This window comes from Lynx rufus, unplaced genomic scaffold (assembly GCF_022079265.1).
Source record: "Lynx rufus isolate CCGP_SWC_20201006 ecotype Redwood Valley unplaced genomic scaffold, mLynRuf1.p SCAF_9, whole genome shotgun sequence".
Taxonomy (NCBI): domain Eukaryota; kingdom Metazoa; phylum Chordata; class Mammalia; order Carnivora; family Felidae; genus Lynx; species Lynx rufus.
The window spans coordinates 18,274,010-18,300,475 of NW_025814897.1; the positions used below are offsets into that span (position 1 = coordinate 18,274,010).

Genomic DNA, 26,466 nt, shown 5'->3' on the forward strand with positions numbered 1-26,466 from the left:
AAGGGAAGGAAGATTACCCTTATCTTATCAGTAGCAAAATGGACTTCCCAAGCCACATGGCAAGGGCAGGATGAAACTTGAAGTCAAATCTCCTGACTTCTGGTCAGCTGCATTGCCACCAGACTGTACTACCGTTATCTCACATTGATGGCCCATCAAAAGCCATCATAACACTACCTCAGTTGATTATCAAGTCATGCTATGCCATATGGACAAGTGGGTTCATTTATTTCCATTTTACGGATGAAAAAGATTTAGGGAGGTTAAGTGACTTGCCCAAGACCACACAGCTTAGGCATGACAGACTAGGATAGAAATTGTGGATCTTCTGGGACATCCTTCCCCCCACCCCCCGCCCGAACCCTGCATTCCCTTGTGTCAAGTCCCTAAGCAAGCACCCTGCACCTTGACCAGGATCACTTTTGTGGGGTCTGTAGCAGACTTTCTTCAGGGCTGTATTCACCAACGAACTAGTTTAGAGTGATCAGAGAGGTATGTGGGAAGACCCAGGTCTTAAGGTCAAGATGGCCTACACCTGCCCCAACTTGACCAGACAGTAGAGTAGTAAATAGAACATGGGCTCAAATCCCAGTTTAACCTTCTGATAACTGGAACCCACAGCAAGTTGCCTGACGTCTCTGAGTCTCGGTTTCTTTTCTTCTTTCACTAATTTGCTCATTCATCCAATAATAACTTGTATGAAGTGCCTGTATTAAGCATTATTATTGTCGTCTGAAGTGTCTACATCTCTCAGGTGGGAAGAATAACAGGGCTGTTATGCAGAATTTGGGAAATTTATGGAAGCCAACCAATGGCTGAGTGCCCAGCACGCAAGGGTGATCGATAAGTATTTGCAAACTCTGACTGTGGAGCAAAAGGACTCACCTGGCCTTGGAGTTATGTCAGCTTCTGTAGAAGCTGGATCCCGACAGTGCTAAGTGCAAAGAACAATCATCTAAATGTCCATCAAGTATTAAATGTTGCAGAGTGCACACGCACAGACACAAGCAGGGATGTGAGGAAATCCCTCAGGGCTTTCACAGCGAATCCCTATTTTACCTACTTGGGACAGAGCAAATGGGCAAAATGACAGCCCGGAGTGATTCTAGGCAGGAGGAAGAGGGCTGTGAGGGAGAGGCAGGTGTGGCTGCTCCGGGCAGGACCACCCTCCTCAGGTGACAGCAGAGGGCTCTCCCTTGATGGCGGAGCAAAAGAAGACAAGCAGTGAGCAATGGTCTCGTTGCTAAGTGCACAATTACAGCCTAGCCAAATGTTCTGAAAGGAAAGAGAATATGGTTTGGGGACAAGTTTGACTTTGGGAGAAAAAGGAAAGGCTTCCTGGGGGGTGGGGGGGGAGGAGTGACTCTCAAACTGAGGCCTGAAGGATTAACTGTTAGGAACTAGGTCTGGGTTTGGAAAACGTCTACAAAGGTCCAGATAGCAAATATTTAGACTTTGTGGGCACCTGGGTGGCTCAGTCGGTTGAGTGTCCAACTCTTGATTTCAGCCCACAGTTCAGGGGTTCAAGCCCTGCGCCAGGGCTTTGAGCTGACAGCGTGGAGCCTGCTTGGGATTCTCTCTCTCTGCCCCTTCCCCACTCACGCTGTCTCTCAAAATTAATAAATAAACATTTAAAAAACATATATTTAGACTTTGCAACTTTACCCTTGTAGATGAAAGCAATCATGGACGGTACATAAGTGAATGGGGGTAGTTAGCTGTGTTCTAATAAAACTTCATTGCCTAAAACAGGCAATGGACCGGATTTAGCCTGTAGGCTGATTTGCCAACCCCCGAAGAGCTGAGAGAAGGCTAGGGGTCAGGGGTGGTATGCAGCAAAGAAAGTTCTAGAGGGGTCTGCGTGCACACAGACCCTGGCAACAGGAGCTTGCTGCACTTGAACACGTAGGTGTAGCTGGAACGCAGAGAAAGCTGGAGCAAATCGTGTGAGGTGAGCGTGGAGAGTCGGCAGAGGCCCGCTTTGCAGGGCCTGCTGGGCCGTGTGAAGGATCTCTGTCCTTAAAAAGCAAAAGGGGAACAACTGAAAGGTTTTAAGCAGGGGCTAATGCGATCATATCTGAGATTTTGTAGGGATGACCGCCCACGGCTATGTGGAGAGCAGAACAGAGGCCCAGAGTGTAACCTCGTCCAGGGGAAATTCCATGGGGACCAGGACTAGCGTGGAGGCCAGGGAAGGGGGAGAGTCCGGGAAGTTTGCCCACTTGCTCGGGGCCACCAGGCCCTGTGGTTACAGTGCTAGATGCTAATGCGGGACTCCAGACTCCACGTGACACGCTACCAGCTCTTTCGGGAAGCAGCAGGGGACCCCTGTGGTCATGGCCCTGGATAGGCATTTCCCGAGGCATATTGCTGAAGGACTGAACAGCTTGCTTACACTGCCCCAGGGTCACACACCAATTAAATGCCGGTCCCAGACACTCATTCAGTTGTACAGCCAGTGGCCTTCCCAAAGGACTGTGGGTATTCTGTATCGATGCCACGGATTCCATTCACCAGAGCCCCGGTGCCCCGGCCAGCCTTATCTGTGTTCTCCTTACCACAGTTCCTTCCAGCCTGGTCCCTTGGTTGTTCGCCCTGGGGTCAAAGGCAGCTGTCCCGACAGCACTACCAAGTGACAATTCTTAAGGAGAGCAGACGCTGTGAAAAGTGGACAAATTCACTTCTCAAAGCACAGAAATGAAGGGGCCATCTACATTTCAGCAATCCATAGCAACGTTATCTCACAGCACAGTGTGATAATAACTGGCTTTGTAACGATGACACCGTACCAAGGTCAAGACGCTCACTCTGTTTAAGAGGACAGTGGAAAAAATAATTCTCTTTCACAGAATTTTTGGAAACAGTGCCTTCGGATAAATAATTGAAATCTCCAAACTGTTAGTGCTTAAGGAGCAAGATGCTAATTAATGTATGTGGACCCAAATTAGCATAAGTCGTGTGTCCTTTAGGAATGTTGGGGAAATGATACTTGCTGTGCCCGTGCAAACACATCCCGTATCATTTATTTTCAGAAATGCTCATATTCGACTGAACACTCCAATCATGAGATATTTCTTGTAGGAGCAGAAGAATGGGTTGTGAGACAAAGTACACATTCATTTTCAAAATTATGATCTCCATTAAGCAGCACATTGGCCTTGTTTTGAATCCTGTTTTTTTCTACTCACCAGCTCTGTGACTTGGGTTGGTTATGATCTTACGTGGACTTTCCTTTCCTTCCTTCCTTTTTTTTTTTAAATTTATTTATTTTGAGAGAGAGAGAGAGAGAGAGAATGAATGGGGGACAGGCAGAGAGAGAAAAAGGGACAGATGATCCAAAGCAGGCTCTCTGCTGACAGCGTAGATCCCAACGTGGGGCTCAAACTCACAAACCATGAGATCGTGACCGAGCCAAAATCGGACACTTAACCAACGGAGCCACCCAGGCGCCCCTACTTTCCTTCCTAATAAAGTGAAGTGGCAATGAGAGTTGTAAGCAGCTACTTTGAGCATCCAACACAGAGCCTGTGAGAGCAGGTGGGCCTCAGTGTGGTGATGGAGCCACCTTGCCCCAGCTAGCAAGGGCTGCTAAACACATCTCTTCCCGACTCTGTTCCGTGACATCACATTGGTAGCCTGCACTCAACCTTAGCCGGGAGTGTTTACTCCACAGCGTTACAAATCGGAGCCTTTTTTTCCTGCAGAGCTGGATTTTAAACATTTCCTGGCCCACCACCGAATCCCTGTTAACCTCTACACCTTCGCCTTTCCCTGTCATCATGCCCGTCGTCTGAGCTGCTCTTCCCGCGATGCTCTCCTTCATCCCGCATCGCAATCCCCTGGAGGGCTTGCTACGACGCACATGGCTGGACCCTTCTCCTAAGTCAGAATTTCTGACTTAGTCAGTCTGGAGTGGGGCCGAGGAATTTGTACTTCTGTCCCTGGTACTGCTGATCCCAGAACCAGACTTCGAGACGCTGGTCTCATCGGTCTAATAAACTCAAGTCCACGGTGCAAAGCCCTCTGTGGGGCACAGAAGAGATCCACCTTCTGCCTCAGACCACGGCGTTAAAAATTAATGAACGCTTGCATAGTACTTGCACATACACTGTCTCATTTAATCTCCCTCAGTACTCTATGAGGCAATAATCACTATTTTAACCCCCACTTGGTAGACGGAGGAAGCAGACTCAGAGGGACTGAGTAACTTACCCAAGGCCACACAGCTCATAAGCAGAGAAACCAAGTTCAACTCAGGTCCTCCCACTCCGGGGCCACTGCATTCGTGATGCACACGGCGTAGCGCTCAAGGGCGAGCAGAGGCTGAAATCCGGCCTGCCCAGCTGTGCACCTGCAGGGCGGGGCCGCATCAGCCCAGGAGGAGGGTGCCTTTTCCTTACCTGCATTAAGGCTCCGTATAGGCTAACGGTGTTGTCCGAGTCCACGGACGTGGAGGAAAGGCAGAGCAAGTGGCAGAGACAGAAAGTGCAGAGGGAGGCCCGCGGAAAGACATTATTTGAACATAATCAGGCCCACACATGTGGGCATGTGGAAGAGGCTTACAAAACAGCTGTTCCTGCAGGAGGTTTTGAGGGCAGGCGTCAGCACGGTGGAGCGAGGGAATCTGGCTGGAGGCAGAGTCACAGATTGTCAGCAATGAGAGCCGGATCTCCTGCCCACCGCTGGCATGTGTGTGGCATGGAAGGTGCCCGGTGGGTGGGGCAATTAGCCTGTATCCCAGGGCGCCTGGCTCTGTCTCTCGCTTTCCCTCCCACCGCCTCTCTGCAATTAGATTGCTCTGAGGAATCACTGCCAAGCCGCTTTGCTGCATCTGACGAGTTTATTAATTTCTTGGGGGCTAATGGGAGGGTGGGTGGGAGATGCATTTCCTGACTAGCGCTTAGGGGCTAATTAGTCTCTTTGCTGTGTCCCCAGAGGTGGGGGGTGGGGGCAGTACACTGCTCAGGCTTGTCAGATCTGGCTCCGGGTAAATCATTTCTATCCCTGGCTTTTGTGGGAACTTATCTCGTGGCTTGGATAAGATCGGGGAGTCCGGGGCCGGGGCAGGCGGTTCGTGAAGATTGGGTCCCCTGAGCACAGCCGAGGTGGGAAGGTGAGGCTGGGGGGAGCTGTGTCTCGCGGGCCCTTCGGTGACTGTAGATAGGACTCTGAGAAGTTCACTCCTGTGTCAGACATCCAAATGCCGACATCCAGCCCAAGTGTTCTTTATGTCCTTCTGTCTAAATCTGGCCCTTCCCACCCTCAGAGACCATGGGGAACCATTTCTCGCCATTTTGCAGACAGGCCGGATCTATCTTCAAATGAGCCTCCTCCGAGAGGATAGTCGTTTCCGCCTGACTTTGTGCAGGGTCCAAACCCAGGAGACAAAAGCTCTGTCCGGGGTTCTTGCCCAATGGCTGAGGCTCCTTTCTCTGGTTTGCTGGGCCCGCTTTCATGAAGCACGTCTCGGCGTCCCTACCCAGGGCCCAGCAGCAGAGACAGGAAAGTCTCGTTCTGGGTGTCGGACAGCTCTGGGTTCAAGCCCGGGTACCACTACCGAGTGGATGAGCTTCGGCGAGGCACTAAACCTCTCCGAGCCCCAGTTTCCTTATAAATCAAAACACCACCACTATCCGCAAAGTTGCGGGGAGAGTTCAGAGAGATGATAGAACACATCTAGCGCAGCAGGTGTCTGGTCTCTGTTTTTCCCCTTCCCCTTTGTGCTTGAAAAGCCAGAAGCTCATCCCTCATTCTCCCCACCCATTTCGCCTGCAGAGAGAGGCAGAGGGGGAGCACAGCAAGAACCTGATGTGGCTGGTCCCTTTGAGAGGCAGTTAGGTGCTCCAGAGACCCAGACGAGGCTCCCTCGCCTTCTGTCCATGTTTCGCCAGCAGCAGCAACCTGCTGACATGAGATGATGGCTTCCCCTGCTTCCAAGTACCAGCCCCTAAGCGAGATGCTGGGGCGTGAGCGTAAACTGGCCAAGCCCCACACAGGCTGGTGGGGAAGACAGGCAAGCAGAAACGTGCAGTAGGGCATTGGAAGAGCCAGGCAGGACGGCCACGGAGGCTTCCTTGGGAAGACGCACCTGGGGCTGAAGCTCAGGCCTCTCAGCCAGTGGGTGAGGTGGCCCCAGGACAAGTTGGAGAGGCTCTTTTATTTCAATGTCAGTTTCTTTATCTGTCAAATGGGACCTCCCGTGTGGACGTGCACGAGACGCTGCTTGTACACTAGAAATGAATATGCATATGTCCAGGACCCTTCTGCCCGTGCGGAGGCAGAGAAAGCTGCCCACCCCCTCTTCAAGTGGCATCCTCACAGAGTCTTGGAGAGGAGTTTTGGGGTCATCTGGGTCATCTCCCCTTCGGCAGGTGAAAGGCTCACCCGTGGACACCATCGGTCCTGTGGCTTGGCCTTCCCCTCTTCAAGCTCCAGGCCAGGATGTCAGAGGGGTGATTACTGTTCCCCAAGACCCTCAACCCTCTGGCCCTACGGAGTGGGAGGGGGTGGGGACCAAGGGTGAGATGCATCTTCGTTATTGTTCAGTTTTCCCCAAGAGGAACCCAGAGCCCAGCTCCGGTGAACAGAGCCACATGGCATCCATGGAACTTGTGACGGTTTTCCAGGGAAGCTGCTGCTGGTGCCTGGAGGTGCCTGGCAGAGATGGATGTGTGCGTTTCATTGGGTTTCCAGCCAGCTGTCAGCCACATCTCCTGGCTGCCCACTTCAGACACTCGGCAACAGACATGATTTGCCAGGGGCTTCAGCTAGTAGAAATATATTGGTATTTACACACATGCGTGTGCACACACGCACACATACGTATTTATAAAAAGGGTTCCGCTGAGAAAACAAACCATCTGAAAACCCAATGATGTTGAGCTTAGGTGTAGATGACTTTCTAGAACGGAGAGCTGGGTAAGTTGTGTACTTTTCCCCCTAGAAGTGAAGGCAACGGGGAAGAGGGAGGAAAATAGTGTCAGGCTAAATACATTCTGATGATGACCCAGGGAAGTTTTGTTGTTACTCCCGTTTTGTAGATGAGGAGACATGCTCAGAGAGGTTCAGTAATTTTGGGGGGAGGTTACGCATTTGAGGTGCATGCTCCTGGGCCTGGCTGAATAACCTAGCCTCAAAGTAGAGCATCCGTGGTCTTGGTTGGCTCGGAGAAGAAGGCAAGGCACACATTACCACCCCCGTTGATAGCTGGGGAAACTGAGGCTCAGAAAGATCTAAGTAGCTTGCCTGGGTTCTCACAGCCAAAAGGGAACCGACCAGGGCAAGAAGCCAGCTCGTTCCTCTTCGGGTTCGTTCACTCGTTGAACCCTCGGCGACGTTCACGGAAGGACCTAGTGCGATGCCACTTCTGTCCGGTGTGCCATTCCGATTCTTATCTGGGTAATCAGAATCACGGAAAGGAAAGGCTGAAGCGAAGGAGCTTTGTGGCTCATGCCTGCCACAAGATAATGTGATCCCACTTGTTCCCTTCCCTTCTGTCTGAATGTCGCCGAACTGCATTCGGTTCCTGATTTGTTTCTCTGCTTTCCTCCTCTACCTCTCCTAGGTCTTTGCCCCTATCTTCCTGTCCCCTCTCAGATCCCTCCTCCACCTTCCCTGACCCCCTCAACCCTATGGAACGGTAACCCTGCCCTAATCCCGCCCCTCTTGTCCGTGCTCCATATCCCTGCCTCCTTCCGTGCCTTACATATAGCCCAGCCGAAGGCAGGGGACTGGCCTCTCTGCTGCTTCTCAACCCTGGAGGCCTGCGTGACCTCAGCAACCCCGCTCTCCCCAGCCGCCTCCTTCCCCCATTTCTTCCCAGCCCTCTCTCCTTTGTCTCCTCAGATTGGCCAGTGGCACGTGGCTGATGGCCTCAGCATGGACAGCCGCCTCTACGCCTCCAACATCTCCGACAGTCTCTTCAACACCACCCTGGTTGTCACCACCATCCTGGTAAGCGGGGTGGTCCTGGGCCTCCCAGCTGCAGCTCCCCACGGGGCCTCTTCCAGCTCCAGGAGCTCCCGGGGTCCCAGTGAACACAAGACGGGCGCTCTAATCACTGCACCGAGGCCAATTTATGACAGTGTAATTAAACTCGAGTTGCTGTTTCATATGGAAATGATATTTGATGAGTTCCAGAGCAGCTGGGGAAGAGCGATGGGGTGAAGAGACACCACAGTTTGTGCATACCTCTTCCAGGGGCACCCTGACAGCCGGGGTGCTGTGCATGGCCCAGGGAAGGGAACCGTATGACAGAGAAGCCCAGCAGGGGGCTCGATCCGGTCCACCGGGGTGGCCCCTACTCTTTCACGGCAGCCTACTTTGCTTGGTGCCTACTGTGTACCAGATGCCCCCCTGCAGTGGACATCTGAATTCCAGTGGGTTTTTATGGCCTGTTTCTTCATTTCCAGATGGTCAAAAGAAAGTTCTCAATCTATAGAGCAAGGGACCATCTGCCTTTTTTATTTGATTCAATTCTCCTCAACAATTACCAAACCCTTCTCCCCATGGATCAGGCACCGTGTTCATTCCTGGAGACACGAAGATGAAGAAGACTCGATCTCTAGCCTCAAAGAGGTCATAATTTAGTAGGTGGCCTGGGTCAAGCGCATTCATGGCCAAGGTTGGCCTCTTCCCCCGTGACGATCTCGTGTTTTAAAAGATGTATCCGTTAAACCAACTGCATATATTAAGCAATAATTAGTTTGTTTCTCTCCCCTCACTCTCCCCTTTTGACTAATCAAAAGCATATTTCCCTGCCTGGCACAGTATCTTATCAGCAGGAGATAACCAATGCTGCCACACTGATATAAGTCCAGCCCAAAGCAGAGACTCGATGCGCTGGGTAGTCTGCTCAGCCTTATCACTGCTACATGCGCAAGGTCTGCAAATGCGTCTGTTTCTTTAGGCTTTCTGAGATAATGAAACAGCTCAGGGACCTCCATCACTTCATTCATGAACTCCTGGGGCACAGGAACCCTAGACTAGAATTCTCGATCTGCGGGCAGACTGGGGTAAAAGTCAGGAAAAAGGTGCACAGCTAGCCCTATGGGGGTTGAAGGAGGAAGGGGTTCCCATGCCATCAGGAAGGTTAGCAAAGCCTCCCGGAGAAGAAGGGACACAGAAGACAGGCTCTAAAAGACAGGGAGAGATGGGGAGGGAGAGGTGAATGAAGGACAGCATTGTGGGCATTTAGGAAGTGCTGAAAAGGGCCGGTTTTCCAGGAAATGGGCATTGGTGGAGGGGGGAACAGGAGGCCAGAAAAGCAAGCTACGGTGCTTAGGAACTTGAATGCCACACTGTTGAGTGTTCCCTTCATGTGAGAAACGGAGTCACTGAATATTTTCATTCGCTTTTTCAGTGAATATTTGGGGGACACTACTGTATGCTGGGTGCTGTTGTGGGTACCCAGGAATAGACAGAGCTGAGATCACAGGCGTCAGTTTGGACCCATTGAGCCAGGGAAATCTGAGCAGAGACCTGACGGGGAGAGGTGAGAGCCAGGTGGCTGTCCGAGAAGGAATATTCCAGGCGGAAGGAGGAAACGATTGGAGCGAAGGATGGAGAGAGCAGTTCCAGCTCCCAGACTATTGGTCACTCCCCGCTGTCAGCTCCAGCTTTAGCCTCTCTGAACCAACCTGGAAATGCCAGAAAGATTGGAGAGTGGTGGTGTCACCACAGCCCCTGAGGGCTCCTAGAGCCTGGCTGAGCTGGGCAGTGGTGAGCTGCGGTCCTGGCCAAGGGGGGGGGGTGTCAGCACACAGCATCACTGTTGGGACCTCCCGCCCGCAGGCTTCTGGAGTCCCATGCTGTCCGTCCCCAAAGCCCGTGCTCTCACTGAGGCCCATTTACCTCTTTCACCTGAGCACGACCTCCTGAGAGGCTCCCTTTCTCAATTTCTCAGTCTACCCCCCATACTCCCTACCCCTCTGTCAGCGTGGTCTTTCTGAAATCAGAATTATCCTGTTATTTCGTCACTTACAATCCTTCAGCACTGCCCAGGACCCTCCACCCCTGCACTCGGAGTAGAAACCCCTCGTAATCAAGCCCAGCCTGCCCTACCTGCTTCCTCTCCACGCAACTTGGAATCTAGGAGTACAAGACTGCACGACACTTCCTCACTGTATCATGCCCTTCCCTGCCTCTGCACCTGCTGTTCCCTCAGCCCAGAATACCCTTCCCCCGAAATGCCATTTCCAACTGGAAATGCCTCTGCACCCACCCTTCAGACCTCTCTTCAGATGTCACTTCCTCCGAGAAATCTTCTCTAACCTGACTCCTGCCGTCCCCTGTCTCTAGCATTTTGCCCACACCTCCGTGGTGGCATTTCTCCTATCAGACGTTGTTGTTTACACTCTATATCCCCTTCTAGAATGGGAACTCTCAAAGATTGGGGTTCCTGACGCAAAGTAGGAGCTCGGCGATTAGAATTTGAATAAAGGAGTTCCTTCCTACAGGGTAGAAGGATGTCCCTTAAAAGCCAACGCGAGTTTGAGAGGGAGATGGGGACATTGCTGGGTTGTACTTCCTGCCTCTCAGGGGCTGGAATTGGACGGTGCCGAGAGCTTTGGCACAGACCCACGGGGACACGGAGACCACAGGGGTGTGTTTCCAGATGGGGAAAGTCAATCTGACTCTGTGTGTGTGTGCACACACACATGTGGTTCACATATGCACACGTGTGTTCATCAACTGTGACAGCAGGGCATTTTGGTGTCGGGTGACGTTTAACAACATGGTAAGTATGATCCGGACACACATCTTTTCTTGTGCCTGTGTGTCTAAGATGGCTGCTACAACTCTCACGGGGAACGATTATCTTAATTTAGTCCCCGGTGACCATTTGTGGGTTATCCTTGGCAAACAGTAATCCTGAATGACTCACCCCTTAACGCTCAGCACATATCCCTGTCGTCTCCTGTTCCTGTCCGGGTACACTTGGGACATGTGAATGATTTATTGGTTAATAGCAAACACACAGAATTAGCCGTAGCTCTTAACTCCTTGAGCGCTTACTCCGAGTTGAACATTTTGCCTGTGTTCCCCTTTCCCTTCTCCCAACACTCATGCCAGCACAGAGGGGCTCCGGCTCCAAGCCAGCACTCGGCCCCCACATTTTTCAAAGTGCTGGGGAGCCCCAACCTTCCTGACAGTTTGGCTTTCCCACGTTTCCTCCCTCCAAGATCGGCTTTTTTTTTTTTTGGATGTTTATTTTGTTTTCAAGAGAGAGTGTGCGCAAGCAGGGGAGGGACAGAGAGAGAAAGAAGGAAAGACAGAATCCCAAGCAGGATCTGCACCCTCTGTGTAGAGCCCAATGCAGGGCTCGAACTCACAAACCATGAGATCATGACCTGAGCTGAAGTTGGATGCTTAACTGACTGAGCCATCCAGGCGCCCCCAAGATTGGCCTTTTGTATGTTTACTATGAACGTGCCCGTGAGTGTTAAGTTAATTGGAGAGTAGAATGTTTCTGGGAAAAGAATTTCATGATACTCCCTGGGATAAGTAAAGGTAGCCTGGGATGTTGCCAACCCAGGGCTGGAACCCCCAGCCAAGCCCTGTCCTGGCATTGTGCATTCACTCAGTCCACAAGGGCCTGGTGCCGGAGCCAGATAGGGGTACCAGAGAAGGGGAAGAGTCCGTCCAGGCCCCACTTACATTTTACCTGGGAGCATGGCCTAGAGGATGACTGGGCCATGTGAGGCAGTGAGAGCTCCGAGAAATGAGTTGGCATCAGAGGAGGCGATGGGACCCCCAAGGACAGAGGTGAGTTAGGTTAGGCGGGAGAAAGGGAGGGAGAGCAGTTGGGGCAGAGAGAAACCCTTGAGTGGAGGACAGCAGGTGTGGAAGACAGGAGACTGGCCCACCTCATGGACATGGCAGTGAACTTGGCCATGAAACAGAACCAGGCCACCTTCGACACAGAGCTCCCTCTCCCTGACAAACAGCCTTCTGCCTTCTTCTCTCCTACTTCACACTCACAAAATCACCCTCCTGTACTTCTGGGCTGTCTGACTCAGTCCTCCCCAACCCTGAAGCCCCTTCTGACTTGAGCTCAGCAAACCAGTGTCTCAGCACGTGTGTCTCTTAGCTTCTAGCACGATCTCCACCTTGATGCTCAGCCATCTCATCTCGTGCGGGTCCCAAGCCCGGTCGTCCTCACCATCCCCACTCACAGCTACCCATCAACGGTCAGCCTCCCGACTTCCTCTGGGCCTTGGTACTCCCTGGGCCCACGTCTTACCCCTTCCTTGTCATATCCCCTGAGCAGTTCTGCTAAGCCCTTTGCACATCAAGCCTTCAGTCCCGCCCCCAACGTGACTCTGGGGCCTGGCACGGATTCCCTCACCTCTGTCCCTTCCCCTCCTCTCTGTGTCCACGTCCATGTCTCCACCTCACCTACAGGCCTCCTTCCCAGCTTCTTTGTCGCCTTGGCCCTGTCTCTTTCCACTTGGCCCCAGGACCTCACTGCACCAGCTAGCGCCTCTCTTCCTTCTCTGATCTCTCCTTCTCATGGGATTCTTCCTTTCCACCTGCAAATACACCCTGGTCTTTCCCATCCTCATATACCATCGCCACCCCCTTGCCCACACCCTGCTGCCCCTCCAGCTGCCTCCAGCTTGGGGGATTGTAAGTCGTGGTGTTGGTGGGCCCTCGGGGAATCCTCCAGCCCAGTGGTTTGCAGATGGGGCAACCGAGGCTGGAGAAGAGACGAGGCCGGTAGAAGGTGGGTGGAGAGGCCGTGTGCCTGCCTGCCTTTATCTCCTGACTTCTCAAAGTTCTGGTACCTTCTTTCTCATGCACCTTGCATTCACTCCCCATTCCTGTGGAGTCCTGCCGCCCCGCTGCACCTGCCATGGGAGGGTTGCCAGCAACACCTGGCCAGGGGCCCCCTTCACAGCCCTGCTTCATCTCTGTAGGGGAACGTGTGCACCCTCCTTCCTGAACCTCCTTGCTCCTTGGCTCTCATGGCCCCATTCTCCTGATTTTCAACTTTTCTGGTTGCTTCTGCTTTATCTTCTATGGCTACTCTTCATTTTCCCACTAAGATCAGGGCCTTGTCCTCTTGTCCCCCCTCTGTCCTCCCTCATTTCTTCCCCCGCCGATGGCCTCACATTTCCTGCAGCTTCAGCCGTCCAGTCTGTACAGAGGCCTCCCAGTCCCTGCCCCGGTCTTGCCCTCAGTCCACATTTTAAGCATTCGGTCAGGGGTTTCCTCTGGGATAGGCTGCCAGCACCCCAAATTCAACACGTCCCCAATCGTCTTCCCTTCCAGACCATCCATGCCCGTGATGACACCTTCCTCTGGACATCCACCCAGGCTCCAACAGTCTGAGGACCCCTACCCTCTGTACCCCACACCCCACCTGCCCTCAAGCCTGGCCCTCTCTGTGTTTCTTCCAGCTCTCTGCGCTCTATCCTGAGCCAAACTATGGCTCAGGGCTCAGTATCTCACATCAGGAGAGAGTCTGCCCTAGCCCCAAGATGCTCTCTCTTATTATTTAATATTCTTAATCCTTAAGTCTTTCAAACCGTCCATGTTCCCCTACTATGTATGTAGGCTGTGTACCTACCTTGCCCTGGCACCCAAGGCCCCTCTGACCCTAATTTATCCTCCGGGCACACAAGCCATGCTCCAACTGAATGTAGGGTCCGTTGTCCCCTAAAGAGGCCATGCTCCTTCGCACTCAAGATTATGCCCTTGATCTTGCCTTTCCCCTGCCTCTGATGCCTTTCATTAACACCACTCCATCTGTATTCCATCCCCCTCTGGAACCCAGCTTGGGTTTTACCTCCCCTATGGAAACTTCTCTGGACGTTTTCACCAGAGGGACCCACCCCTCTTCCCAGAGCTCTCGTGGCTGGACCTGCTCTGCCTTGGGTTGCATTTGGTCAGTACATGTTCTTACCTCACCCGCTATATTGTCAGTATCCTAGTATCTCATAATGCCCTGTGACAGGTCCATGTGGAATAAACAAACAGAAGGGAAAGAAAGAAGGGATGGGAAGGGGGTGAGGTCAAATGATGACCTTGCACCAGAGGGAGGAGCTTCAGCTTGACTCTCTGTGCATTGAGACCCGTGTGTTCCTGGTAAGAGAAGTGTCTTGAGGCCGGGAGGGGAGCTAATTGCCACCTCCAGAGCAGCCCATCGCCCCAGTCACTTCCATCCCTCTACCTCGTCTTCTCCCCGACCTCTGCCCCGGCACCCCCATCCCTCGTGGCTGAGACACCAGGGCTAAGATGAGAATGACAGCTGCCCAGTTTTGCTGCAGGAAAACCCGTATTTAATGCTGAAGGGGAACCACCAGGAGATGGAAGGCAATGACCGCTACGAGGGCTTCTGTGTGGACATGCTCAAGGAGCTGGCAGAGATCCTCCGGTTCAACTACAAGATCCGCCTGGTCGGGGATGGTGTGTACGGTGTTCCTGAGGCCAATGGCACCTGGACGGGAATGGTCGGGGAGCTGATCGCTAGGGTAAGGAAAGAACAGGTGGTCTAGACTTGGGGGTGGGCTGGGGAGGGGGAATTGAAGGGCATGAGGTTTGCTGAATGCTCATGAACCATCCACGTATTCAGGCAGTCATGCCTTTTTCATGTATCTGTCCATTTTTTTGTACAAATCTTTTCCGTGCCGGCACTGAGCCAGGCACTGGTGGTAAACGTTAGTGATGCAGACCGCCATGATCCCTGCCCTGTGGCTCTCCCAGTTCAGCACCTGTAACAGGTAATGGAGGTCTTGACCCATTAATACGGATTTGAGGTTTGGGTTTGGGGTCCGTTTTCTGGATACGCCTGGTGCTTTCTGTTCGTTCCGATGATTTTACGGCTCGGTAGCACCCCCTGGCAGAGCTTGGGTGGGCCCGGGAGAATGGAGCACGCCACATCAGTTGACTTTGACACTGGAGAAGTGCCGGTCAAGGGAGACATGGTAAAATAACAGGGGGAAAAGGTTCAACCGTCAGAGGAGATGGTCACAGTTACGGCTACTTTGTTATTACTTCTCGTACTACTCTCTGCTGTCGTTAACGTGCTTCTACAGACCCGAGCCAAGGTGCACTTGAACAGGCTGTAGATTTTCAGGGTGAATGTGGGGAGTTGGTTAAAATGCAGGTGAGCATCGTAGAATGTCAGTCATCTGTTTGGTTAGAGCAAGGATATGGAAAGTTCTTCCTGGGGGACATCTCTTGTTTTCTTGGCACACAGTATTAACAGCTGTACAAATTAATTAAGCCGTTACTGTTTCACGGCCCCTATTTCCGTAACCGAGTTTTTGTGGCCGGGTCCTGGTGATGGGCACTCAGTGCAGAGAGCACAGACCTGGGTTCCTAGCACGACCTTGAACCAAGCCCTTTCCCTCTCTGCGCTTTCCACGTGCAGAAGGAGCCCCTGCAGCCTCCCAGTGAATGCCAACGTGCAAGGGCTTTACATACATTATCTTGAATCCTCTTTAAACATACCCTTTAGCTCGATGTTATCCTCACTTTACAAACGAGCCATCTGAAGCTCAGAGGGCTTGAATGACTTGTCTGAAGCCACATAGTTAGTATGAGACAGGGCTGGGATTTGAACCCAGATCTGTGTAACAGCCGGGCCTGCGCTGTTCTCACCGCCGCACCCCACCGCAGCTGGACTTTGATGTCACCAAGAAAGGTACCCTTCCAACTGGGCCCCGCCTTCTCTCCTTCCTTTTCATGCTCCCTCCCTCCACACTTCTCTTCCCTTCTGCCTGACTTTCTTCTTTTCTTCTCTTCCTTCTTTTTTCTCTGCCCTTTATCTCTTGAGTCAATACGATTTTAACCCTTTATATGTACCAGGCTTGGGGTATGAGACACATTTTTGCCGTGATTGTCTTCAAGGATAAAAATATCTGTTGGGTATTAAATAAGCAGTCTTTGATGCCTCACGGTGAAATGGTTTGTATAGACAGGAGCACGAAAAGCTATTTAAGAGCTGAGGAGAAGGGGTGCTTAGGAGATTGCCTGGCTGTATAGACAGCATTTGCAGTGACCCGGCAGGGTACATAGCAAGACTCTGAACCCTCCAGTGTGAGCTGTTTCAGAAGTGAGGCCTTGCTGGCAAGGAGAGGCTCTCATACAGAGGACTGACCAATCAACAGAAGGCCACAGAAGGCCTAGGGAGCCCAGGGAGCATTTCACAGGGGCAGGGCATAGGGGTGAAGATTTCCTCAGAGAGCTGTCTGCTATCTTGATTTTTTTTTAATGTTTTTATTTAGTTTTGAGAGAGAGACAGACAGAGTGTGAGCGGGAAAGGGGCAGAGAGAGAGGGAGACACAGAATCCGAAGCAGGCTCCAGGCTCTGAGCTGTCGGCACAGAGCCTGACACGGGGCTCGAACTCACACACCGTGAGATCATGACCTGAGCTGAAGTCGGATGCTTAACCGACTGAGCCACCAAGGTGACCCTGTCTGCTGTCTTTGAGATTCGAGCCCACCCTGCTGATGGTGCCCATGCTTCAACCCCCCATCCCCCCCCAAAAAAAACCAGATTTTTTATTTGCATTTCACTGCAGAGGTGGAGCCCGGTGGGTAAACCCCAGGAGGCTGAACTGCCATGCCTTTTCCTTCTCTTACCGGCAAACTTGGTCACCTTGCGTCCATTTCTTCAGCCCTCCTTGGCCTGCCTGGTGACTGGTAGGGCGACTTCAGGGATGTCAGAGTTAGTGTAGAGCCAGTCCCCTTATCAGCCCCCTAATGAGCTATGACATGGACTGGCAGGGAGAGGGGAGGAGCCTGGGACTCAAGGACACGCGGCTACACACTGAATGACTTAGGCAATCAGCCAGGGGTCTTCAGCTTCACCCCAGATTGGCTTTCAAGCCCAAACCCTTGCTGCTTTGGTCTCATCTAGACAGAGCTACTCATATCAACTAATTAATTACTGAAACCATTAATTCAATAAATATTTGTTGAATGCCTTCTGCTATTCCAGATGTTGGAGATACAGTGGGGGGGACCCCATAAACGCAGACACTGCCTTCATGAAACTTACCAGCGAGAGACAGATGTTAATGAAGGATCACATGCATATAGAATTTCAAACCGTTAGCGCAAGGGAGGAAAAGTAGAAGGAGCCGTGAGGACGTATCAGAGGGCAGTGGGATCCAGTCTTGAGAGGCGAGAGGGCAGGGGAGGGAAGTCTTCCCTCGGGAAGTGACATTGGAGCTGGGATCTGAAGAATGGGAAGAGCATTCCAGCCCAGAGGCTGTCTGGATGCCACTGGGATTGATTCTGGGCTGGAACGGGTGATGCTGGGACCACCACCTTCCCCAGGTTCAACAGTTAGATGTGTCTGCCAAGATGTTCCCTAGGTTTCCATTAGTCCTAAAGCCAAGATCCATCCTGTCGTACAGAAACATTGCAGAGGCTGGAACGGCAGGGCCTTGAATGTCCCAACCGAAGGAAACCTCAGAGCTCACCACATCTAAATCTGTCACTTTTGCAGACGAAGCAAGGGAGGGTCAGAGAGGTCAAGTAACCTGCCAGAGATCACATAGCTAATAAGTACCGAGTCTGCATTGAAGCCCTGGGCTCTCTGGCTTCAGCGCTCATGGTCTGAGAGAGCACAGATCCCGATGTTAGACCTAAGCTAAAGTTTCAGTCCATGCGTTTACTGGCTGTGTGTTCTTTGGCAAGTTATGTTATCCTTTCTGTCCCTTCTGCAAGCCTTCAGTGTTCATTGGGAAGAATTTTAAGGATTTAAAATAACACACACACACGGGGGCACCTGGGATGGCTCAGCCAGTTAAGCATCTGACTCTTGATTTCAGCTCAGGTCATGAGCTCACGGTTCGTGGGTTCGAGCCCCGTGTCGGGCTCTGTGTTGTGTTGAGCCTGCTTGAGATTCTCTCTCTTTCCCTCTCTCTCTGCCCCTCCCCTGCTCAGTCTCTCTCTCAAAAAGTAAATAAACTAAAAATAATAATAAAATAACACACACATACAGAGGGTTTGACATACAGGAGGTATAGGAGTTGCCTTAAGTCAGGGCTCCCTAGAAAACTGAGCCCAAGGGGGAAGTTCCCATGCTAATTGAGGGAGCGCACTTCCAAGGCAGCAGAGTGAGGGGGAGGGGAGGGGAGTGGCAGGCCAAGAGGACATCTGTCCGTCCTTATAAAGGAGTACGTCCCTGGGCTGGCCATAGCTCTGCTCCAAGCCCAGCTGAGTGTTCGCTCTTCAGAGAGACCCAGGAAAGTGCCGCCTCACCAGACAGCCCGTAGCGATGGGGAGGAGAATGCACCTGCTGAGTCTCCTCGGCTGAGGTTCACCCCGCAGGGTGTCACCTCCCCATGTGCCCCAAACCCTGTGGCCGCCTTCAGACAAGTCAGATCCTGAATCAACAGTGATAGCTCGCCTAATTCAAGCCGCAGCCGATGGGTGTGAGCAGCTGACCCCCTTCCTGCCTGCGGCCTTGTCCAGTGACAGAATGTGCTGCGGGTTGTTAGGACACAGCTGCTGTCGCGCCATCCGTCCGGGGGCCACGGGTAAAACTGAGCATGACTCCGACCCCCTCCTCGCTGGGGGAGCCCGGAGGCGAGCCTTAGCTGGTCTCAACCAGGAGTGATTTTTTTTTTTTTTTTTTTAAGTAAACTCAAAGACCATCGTGGGGCTTGAACTCACGACCCTGAGATCAAGAGTCACATGCTCTACGGACTGAGGCAGCCAGGCACCCCTCAGGAATGATTATTATTAGGCTCCTGGAGGTATACCAGATTGTGTCTCCGTGACCCCCTCTTGTTCAAGGAGAATGCCTTCCCCCATAGGAAAAAAAAAAAAAAAAAAGGAAATTAAGCCCGTCATCTGTTAACAGCTGCAAGTGAAAACAGTTGTTCACAACATCACACTGGGGTAAGCCTGAGATTCCGTGTTGGGGGCGCAGCGGTCCTGGGCCAGTGCATCCGCGCGCGCTGTCCACGACTGTGGCTTTGGGGGCTGCTCACCCACGTGGCACACGTGACATCTGGGGGAAGAGACCGTGTAAAGGGTGAGGCCCCCGGGGTGTGCATGGACAAGGCTGCCCACCCGCTTCCCCTGGACAGCCAGCAAGATGAGACCTGGTTGGCCTGCAGTAAGAGAGACGGAGGCTAGATATAAAGGGGACTCACACCCCACACACAAGGGGCCGATAGCCCTTGGCTAAGGAATCTCTTTCTGTAGACAGTCTGAAGAGCGCAACAGCTTCCCGCATGTCTGAGTGACACGAGTGAAGTACAGAGGCGTGGGCCATCTCCAGTGGGTGTTCGAGAGCCTCAGAGTTCACGTCCATTATCACCCGCTTATCCAAGGCTCTCGGGCTTGGACACATGGCCTATTAGTTGTAGAAGAGCATTCAAGCATGTGTTCTGCATCTGTTTGGAAATCATCGGAATATGTCTTTTGGCACAAATCCCATTACAGGTGGGAGTGTGCTTGGAGTGACAAGTAGATTCACATAGACTGGACCAGGTGGGTGGCCTCTCCCCCCGGTCCTGTGGTTGAGCCGCAGAGGTGAGCGGGATGAATCTATTTGGGGAGGCTCTCAGATCTGGATTCGTTTGGCCCCAGTCAGATCCTTCCCGGATGAGCCCGTAGCAGGCCTGCCCACAGTGATGGTTTGTCTTGATGGAGGTGAACTTGGAGGAGAAGGGGTGGATTGAAGTAGTGTGAAGAAGGAGGTACCCCAGGAACAGTCTCAGGGATCCTCCTGTTTCACCCCAGTAAACTTACTTACAGTGTTAATTGAAATTGTTCAAGGTATTCAGATACCAAGATGAGTGGATGGCTCCCGGGTCTCTCTTTGATGGGAGATAGTTGGCTAAAAGTTGGGTAAAAGTGAGAAAGGCATTGATGGGGAAGAGCAGGGTATGGACTGAGGGCTGGAGGACTGGCTCCTGATTCTGCTGGTGACGTGTAAGAGAGCCACCTGCAGGAGGTCATGTTTGGCCAGAGTCTTTAAGGACGAAGAGAGGTTGGCCAGGCACAGGAGGGACATGGAGAGCAAAGAGCGTGCCGGGAGGGAAGGAGCATGAGCTCCCAGGCTGAAGATGCATGGATATTTCCATTTTAGGTTAGGATGCCTGAAACAGAGCATGGTGGGAAACGAGGCTAGGAAGCAGGCAGCGGTCATTGATGAAGGTCCCACGTGATGAAGGGCCCCCAGTGTGGAGTGTGGACGGCTGGAGGAGTGGGACAAGACAGAGGCAGGGAAGCCTGCCTGTGCAACAAAGGTCTTGGCTTTCTTAGACTCATTTCAGGAGTAAACTTTTGGATCGTGGGGCTACCTCCTTTATGCCTTGTCTAGATGCCTCTTGCTTCTTTGGTTAAGCCATTAAAAGGCTTATTGGTTTGAGTTGCTATTAATAGATCCTACTTGTCAGTGGTCAGATGGTGAATCCTTTAAATTGTGCTTTTTTTTAATAATTTTATTTTAGAGAGCAAGAGAGCACGCACAAGTGGGGGAGGGGGCGGGGGGGGAGAGAGAGAGAGAGAGAGAGAGAGAGAGAGAGAATCTTAAGCAGGCTCCACACTCAGTACAGAGTCCAGTGCGGGGCTCGATCCCACAACCCCGGGATCATGACCTGAGCCAAAATCAAGAGTCGGATATTCAACTGATTGAGTCACAGGTGCCCCTTCCCTTCTGATTTCTTAATGAACATGTATTTTACACAAGTGAAAATGGGGTCATAGTATATGTTAATACAGAAGTCGCCAGGACACAGGGACCAAATGAGAGTGGACCACGAGAGACAGGTATTTCAGTAAGAAGACTCCTAGATTTCTAACTTGGACGTCGGGGTGGATGGTAATGCCAGTCGTTGAGGTGGAAAATTCAAGAGGAAATCAGGCCTGCGAGGAAAAGGGAGGACGAAGTTAGCTTCGGAATGGGGAACTGTGAAATGCCTTTCGGACACCCAGGTAGAGGCATTCAGCAGGGAGTTGGCTACAGTGGGCTCGGCACACTGATGCTGTGGGTGCTAGGGTGCGCGGTGAATCAGAGGTGGTTGCTGAAGCCACGAGTGGGGAAGGAATCACCCAGGAGGAAAACACAGGCTCGGGAGGCTGCCGAAGGCCCCGGGAAGAAAATGGGTAAAGACGTTTTCCACCCCTTGAAAGGAAGTACAGAAAGTTAGCGATACAGAAGTCACTGGCAAGAGCAGTGTCGTGGGTGGCAGGATTGAGATAAGGTGGCAGTGGTCGAACCTGGGAGGAATGAATGGTCTGTAAAGAAGCCTAGCTTTTATGGGAAAGCAGGAGAAGGGGTTGTGGCTAGAGGGAGCTGTGGAGCAGAAAGGTTGGCTGTTGTTCAAAACGAACTCCCTATGAGCAAGAGCTGCCCAGAGTTGAGAATGGGGGGGGGGGGGGAGGAGGGGGGGACGGGGCGGGGGGGAGGACGCAGAGCCCGCCACGTAGCTGGAGCAGTGTCAGGATTGGGTGACCGTCAGCACCGGGCCGAGCACGGGGTAGGGGGAGGAGCATTTGTGAAAGGGTTTTGGAGTCCTGGCCAAGACGCGAGAACTTCTTCCCAAGGCGGATAACTGGGAAGCAGCGCCATCAGGGGCATATCCGTCCGGGCCGTTGTCTCCGGAACGCTTCACAAGATTCTGCAGTGATTTCCCATCCGAAACCGCTTTCACCAGCATTCACTCCTTACCCGTTTCACAACAGCGCCGTGAAGTAGATGTCGTTATCCCCATCGTAGAGATAAGCCACCGGAGACTTAGAAGTACAAAATGATTCTCCCAGTGTCCCACAGCCAGCAAGCGGAGAAGCAGGGTCAAGCCCAGGCACCAGTCCGCGGCAGGACACGATCTCACCTGCTGTAATGGCAGCCTCGGGTCCCCGCAGCCACCATTGGTATTCACTTTGGAGATGTCCTCCTAGGCAGAGGATTTGGAGGGTGCCCAGGACTTGGTACCCAGATCTGGCTCTGGCCTATGAAGGGTTTGCACTCCATCTGTGAAGGGCAAGAGCCGGGCAGATGGCTTCTGTGACCCCTTCCTCTCTCCCCCAGTGTGGGTGAGGCGTTCTTGTCGGTTAAGCCCCGAGGACTGGTAACCAGGAAGGGGAGAGACTGCATTTCACATCCTCGGGACCCAGCTGCAAATCACATTCGGGAAGAGGAAGAGTCCTCCTCTGGCTTCAAAGTTCAGAACCAACCACCCTGTTGGCATTCAGCACCGTGTTGGCAGAATGGCACATTTAGGTTCAAAGAGAAAAGGGCTTTGGAAGGCTTAGAACCAAGGCTCGTAAGCCTTTGACATCAAATCGCTCTTTCCAGTGACATTTTGATGAGTTAAGTGTAAATGAAGCCGAAATGCCTCCTTCCATTTCCCCTGCCGGGCCCCTTTGAGAGAGGATTGGGGAGCGAGTTTGCCAGAGGCCTGGTATTGTGGGCTGTCCGTGGCCTCAATCCACTTGGGAAGGTTGTCCAGAGACATTTTGCTGAACTAAAAAAAATACAACTAGTCCCCCTGGGATTACTTTTCACCATGAAGCCAGACTATTTTAACTGCAAATGGGTCAGAGAATTCTATTCTTTAAAAGAAAGATACCAATCCAAGGGCTAAAACTGAGTGTTCAGCGCATTCCCCCATGTGATATCCAAGCTCAGGGAGAATTTTACTCTATCTTCCCCTTGGTTTCTGAATTTACTCAAATCAGGAAGAGATGGGGTTCAGTGATCGCTCATTCATTCATCCACGTACCCACTCCCTGACAAGCACTATTTGGAAGTGAGGAATGGCCAGTAGGGAGTCCAGGGTCTACTCTAAGAGCCAGAAAGGTAAAGGAAGAATTACAGCGCCATGTGATATGTGCTGTATTAATAGTGATAATAATCATGGCTGACATTTATTGAGTGTTTCCTATGAGACAGGTGCTGTTCTAGGCACTTGACTGTATTAACTCATTTAGCCCACACAGCGATCAAATGTTGCAGATGAGGAACCTGTTCACGGTCAGGTGGGTAGTGAGGGGCAAGGACAGGTCTGGCAGAAGGACGGGCAAGGTGGTACAGGTGTGAACGGGGAAGGGCTTACCAAGGAAAGGGAAGTATTGAGGAGAAGGATCCTCTTGGTAGATGAGAATACTCTAGATGCGGCAAACGCCGAGATACGTACTGAGCAGCGTGAGTGGTTCTGTGTGGCTGAAGTCAGACATGGGAAGGAGCAGAGGAGACTAGGGCTGTAGGCAGGGGCCCGTTGTGATAGGACTCGTGTGTTTGGATATTTAAACTCTGTCCGGAAGGCTCACGGGGAGCTGTTGAAGAGCAAGATGGTCTGTTTTGTTGGAAGAAGGGAGCGGCATTATTGGCTCTGGCTTGGTCGCCAAGGTTCCTCTGGCAGGAGAGAGGGGAATGGACTGGATTTGGGGAGACCAGATGCAGGCATATTCACTAGACAGCTGTCCCAGGATCCAGGTGGATGGGATGGGCCTCGAATCAAGGCAGTGGCGGTGAAGGTGCCCAGAAAAAGATGGCGACATGTGGGGATCTCACCATTTACTTCTAGGGCCCATTGAGTGGGGTGAACGTCCCTTTTGTGTAAGCCTTTAAGTGTGGGTTTGGGCACCTGCCTCTCAGGGAAAGAGGGATGGCTGTTTGACTCTGGGAATGGCCCTTTCTAGAAGAGCATCGTGAGGGATGCAGGTCAAGTCGCAGTGCTGGCCTGCGACTCCCCGAGACCCGGACGGGAGAAAATCCATCCTGTGTGGCTCATTATTCACAGACCATTGTCCTTGAGAAGAAAAGGGCCAGAGCCCTGGACTGCATGTTGGGCCACGGCCGCCTCCGCCCTCCCTCTCAGCAGTCCCTGCCTTTACACGAGTCTGTCTCATTTCTAGTTCTCAAAGCTTCTGTTCTGCCACGCACCTCCTTTTACCTACCTGATAAAAAGCCAATAAAAGCAGGGTTGAGACTGCAGCCACACTCCCATTCTTCTGAGATGACTGTGACGGCGGCCACCAATACAGCTGGGCTGTCCCGTCTACCTCTGGGGACTGCTTCCCTCTCCCCATCGAGGGGCGACCTGCGCGCACCCCGCAAGATTGGGACGAGCCCCCAGATCCACCAGAGGGTTCTGCTAAGGCCTTCAGGTTTTTTTTTTTTTTTTCTTCCTCTTATTTCCCTTGGCTTTGTGGTGAATCAGGATGGGGGTCTCCTGTGCTCCAGACATTTGGTCATGTCTCTCCTGAGTTCCAAGCTGAGCCCCCAGGAAAGCGCGTAGGAGGAGAGGGGACTGATCACTCCTGACAAGGGCCAGGCACTTTATAGGAGCTCCACGCGTGGCATTTCATCTAACCCTCATATGATCCGAGAGGCAGGAATTCTTGTTCCAGCGTGCACAGATGAGGATATGGAGGCTCAGAGTTGAGTGATTCACGCAAGCGCAGATACACCCCGGGTGGCCAGAGCCTGGACTCCTGCCCCCTCCAGACCCCAATCTTGCGCTCTCCTCACTGCGCTGCAAAGAGCACATGTGAACTGCTGACTGGCACACAGAACGCTTGCGGCCGAACCTTCCCGACCTGCTGGAATAACGGGGAGGAAGGAATAGGCTGCAGGTGGCTCTGAATGGCCGGCTTGAGAGGGACACCTGGATGACACTTCTGTCCTCCCTGCCGTTAATCCTGGGAGTGGGGGCTTTTGTAACTGCTTCCTTCTTAGAGGCTAAGAAGGCACAGCCCCCGAGAGGCCAACACCTGGAAGTGCTCGGATTTGAACCCAGGTTCCTTCCCTCTAGGAGCCCTCCAGCTAGAAGGGCAGGCAGACAAGCAGAAATTTCTAGAACACAGCAAAGCATTAAGAAACAGTTCCTTCGAATCCTACGGGACGAGGCGCCATACAATAAGCGTTCTTTGCATAAACTTAGAAAGGTCACCCATCAGCGAGTTTATGTCAATGCAGATGTCAACCCAAGGCTTAGAAAACCGGCTATCAATTGAATAATCAATCAGCAGAAGGTAATTTAACACGTACTATGTGTAGGTCACTGTGACCTTTTACCCTCGGTGGGGGTAAGAGGACAGATCAGATTTGGTTCTGCCTTTGAAAGGTTACAGACGAGGTGGTGTGGAGGTAGGGGGAGTACAGACCCATCAGAGAAATGTTTGCTCCGGTGTGGCCACGGCGGATGTGAGTTGAGCCCTGAGCAAGGCAGGATCAAGTAAGGGCATTGTGCATCACCTGTGAAGGTACACAACCTCAATCCTTATCTCCCTTAAAGTGGCCTTGTGTATGAGGTCCAGAGAAGGTCGGCCCAGATTCAGGAAAAGACCTCGACAGGAATTGACATGGGACTCTCGGGGGATTGGGCTTCAGTCGTGTTCAGAGTTATATCAGCAGCTTCAGACTGGGAATTCCTCCAAACCCCATGGGCGTCTAGAAGCAGGCTGGGAAATTGTCAGAGGCTCACTTCTTGGGAATTATTTCCTCCTTCCCCACTGAGTGCCAGCTGTTAAGGGGAGCGAGGGGTCTGCAAAAGAAATGGAAATGTATTAATTAAGGCATCTGAAACCCTTCTAAGAGATTGGCTTGCTGTTCAACAGAAGAGACAGGCAGTAAGGAATTGACGTTGGGCAGGGGTGGGGAAGGAAGCTATAGAAAATGGTATGTTAATATCTTCTAAGGGTACTCTGGTCCTGATTGCCCACCCCATATGGCAGAGGTAGGATGTTATCTGCAGGCTCATTCATATTCTGGGCTCTAAGAGCTCTTTCTCGAACTCCAGTTCAACACCTGGGCACTTAACCTCTGTCTCAGTCCCCAAAGTACATTCTTGTTCACCACCTAGTTTTAGCAATTCAGCCCCTGATTATTCCTCAAGCCTGAGTCTAACCCTGGTCCTTGGGCTCCCTTTCTCCACAGGAGTAAGGATCCTACCCCTGCACCTGAGGCCAGAGCCCTAACTAACCCTGCTGATGTATTTCCCATCCTCAGCCAATATTACCTGCCCGTGGGTACATTGATTCAACATCAGTTGTGGATTCAGGTAGATAAGACACGGTTCTTACTTGCACTGAACTCACAGGCTATATACATAGAACTTCCAAAAACAGTTGTACAGGTAGTATATTGTACAAGGAGTGAATAGGGCCTGAAACCTAACACTCGCACTGCTCACCAAGCACGTGCAGTGGTGGGGGCATGTATCCACCTGTAGATTCTCTTCCTACAGAGAAGCCTTTAGTTTGCCAAACCATGTGCCCACTACGCCTGCTGAGAGGATCAATTTTTTATAAGTCATACAATGGCCCCAGCTATACTTGGAATGAGGTCTAATGTATAAAAATAATGAGACCATAGTATGTGATATACGCAAAATGGAATCATACAAAACTTTGTGGGAACACAGAGGAAAAAGGAAACTGTTCGTCTCCAGGAAGGCAGGCAGAACTTTCGAACAGAGCTAATGATAATAATAGCTATTGTTTATTGACTACCTCCTACCTGTCAGACATTTATCATACATCATT

General features: G+C 52.0%; 1 protein-coding gene across 1 annotated transcript in view; it reads left to right on the plus strand.

Moving 5' to 3' along the window:
• The window catches only part of GRIK4 (glutamate ionotropic receptor kainate type subunit 4), a 299,620-nt gene that overhangs the window by 208,020 nt on the left and 65,134 nt on the right, over positions 1–26,466 (plus strand). The window contains exons 10-11 of the mRNA XM_047071432.1: positions 7,846–7,953; positions 14,274–14,477. Coding sequence (XP_046927388.1) covers positions 7,846–7,953; positions 14,274–14,477 — 312 coding nt within the window. The remainder of the gene's footprint in view (positions 1–7,845; positions 7,954–14,273; positions 14,478–26,466) is intronic.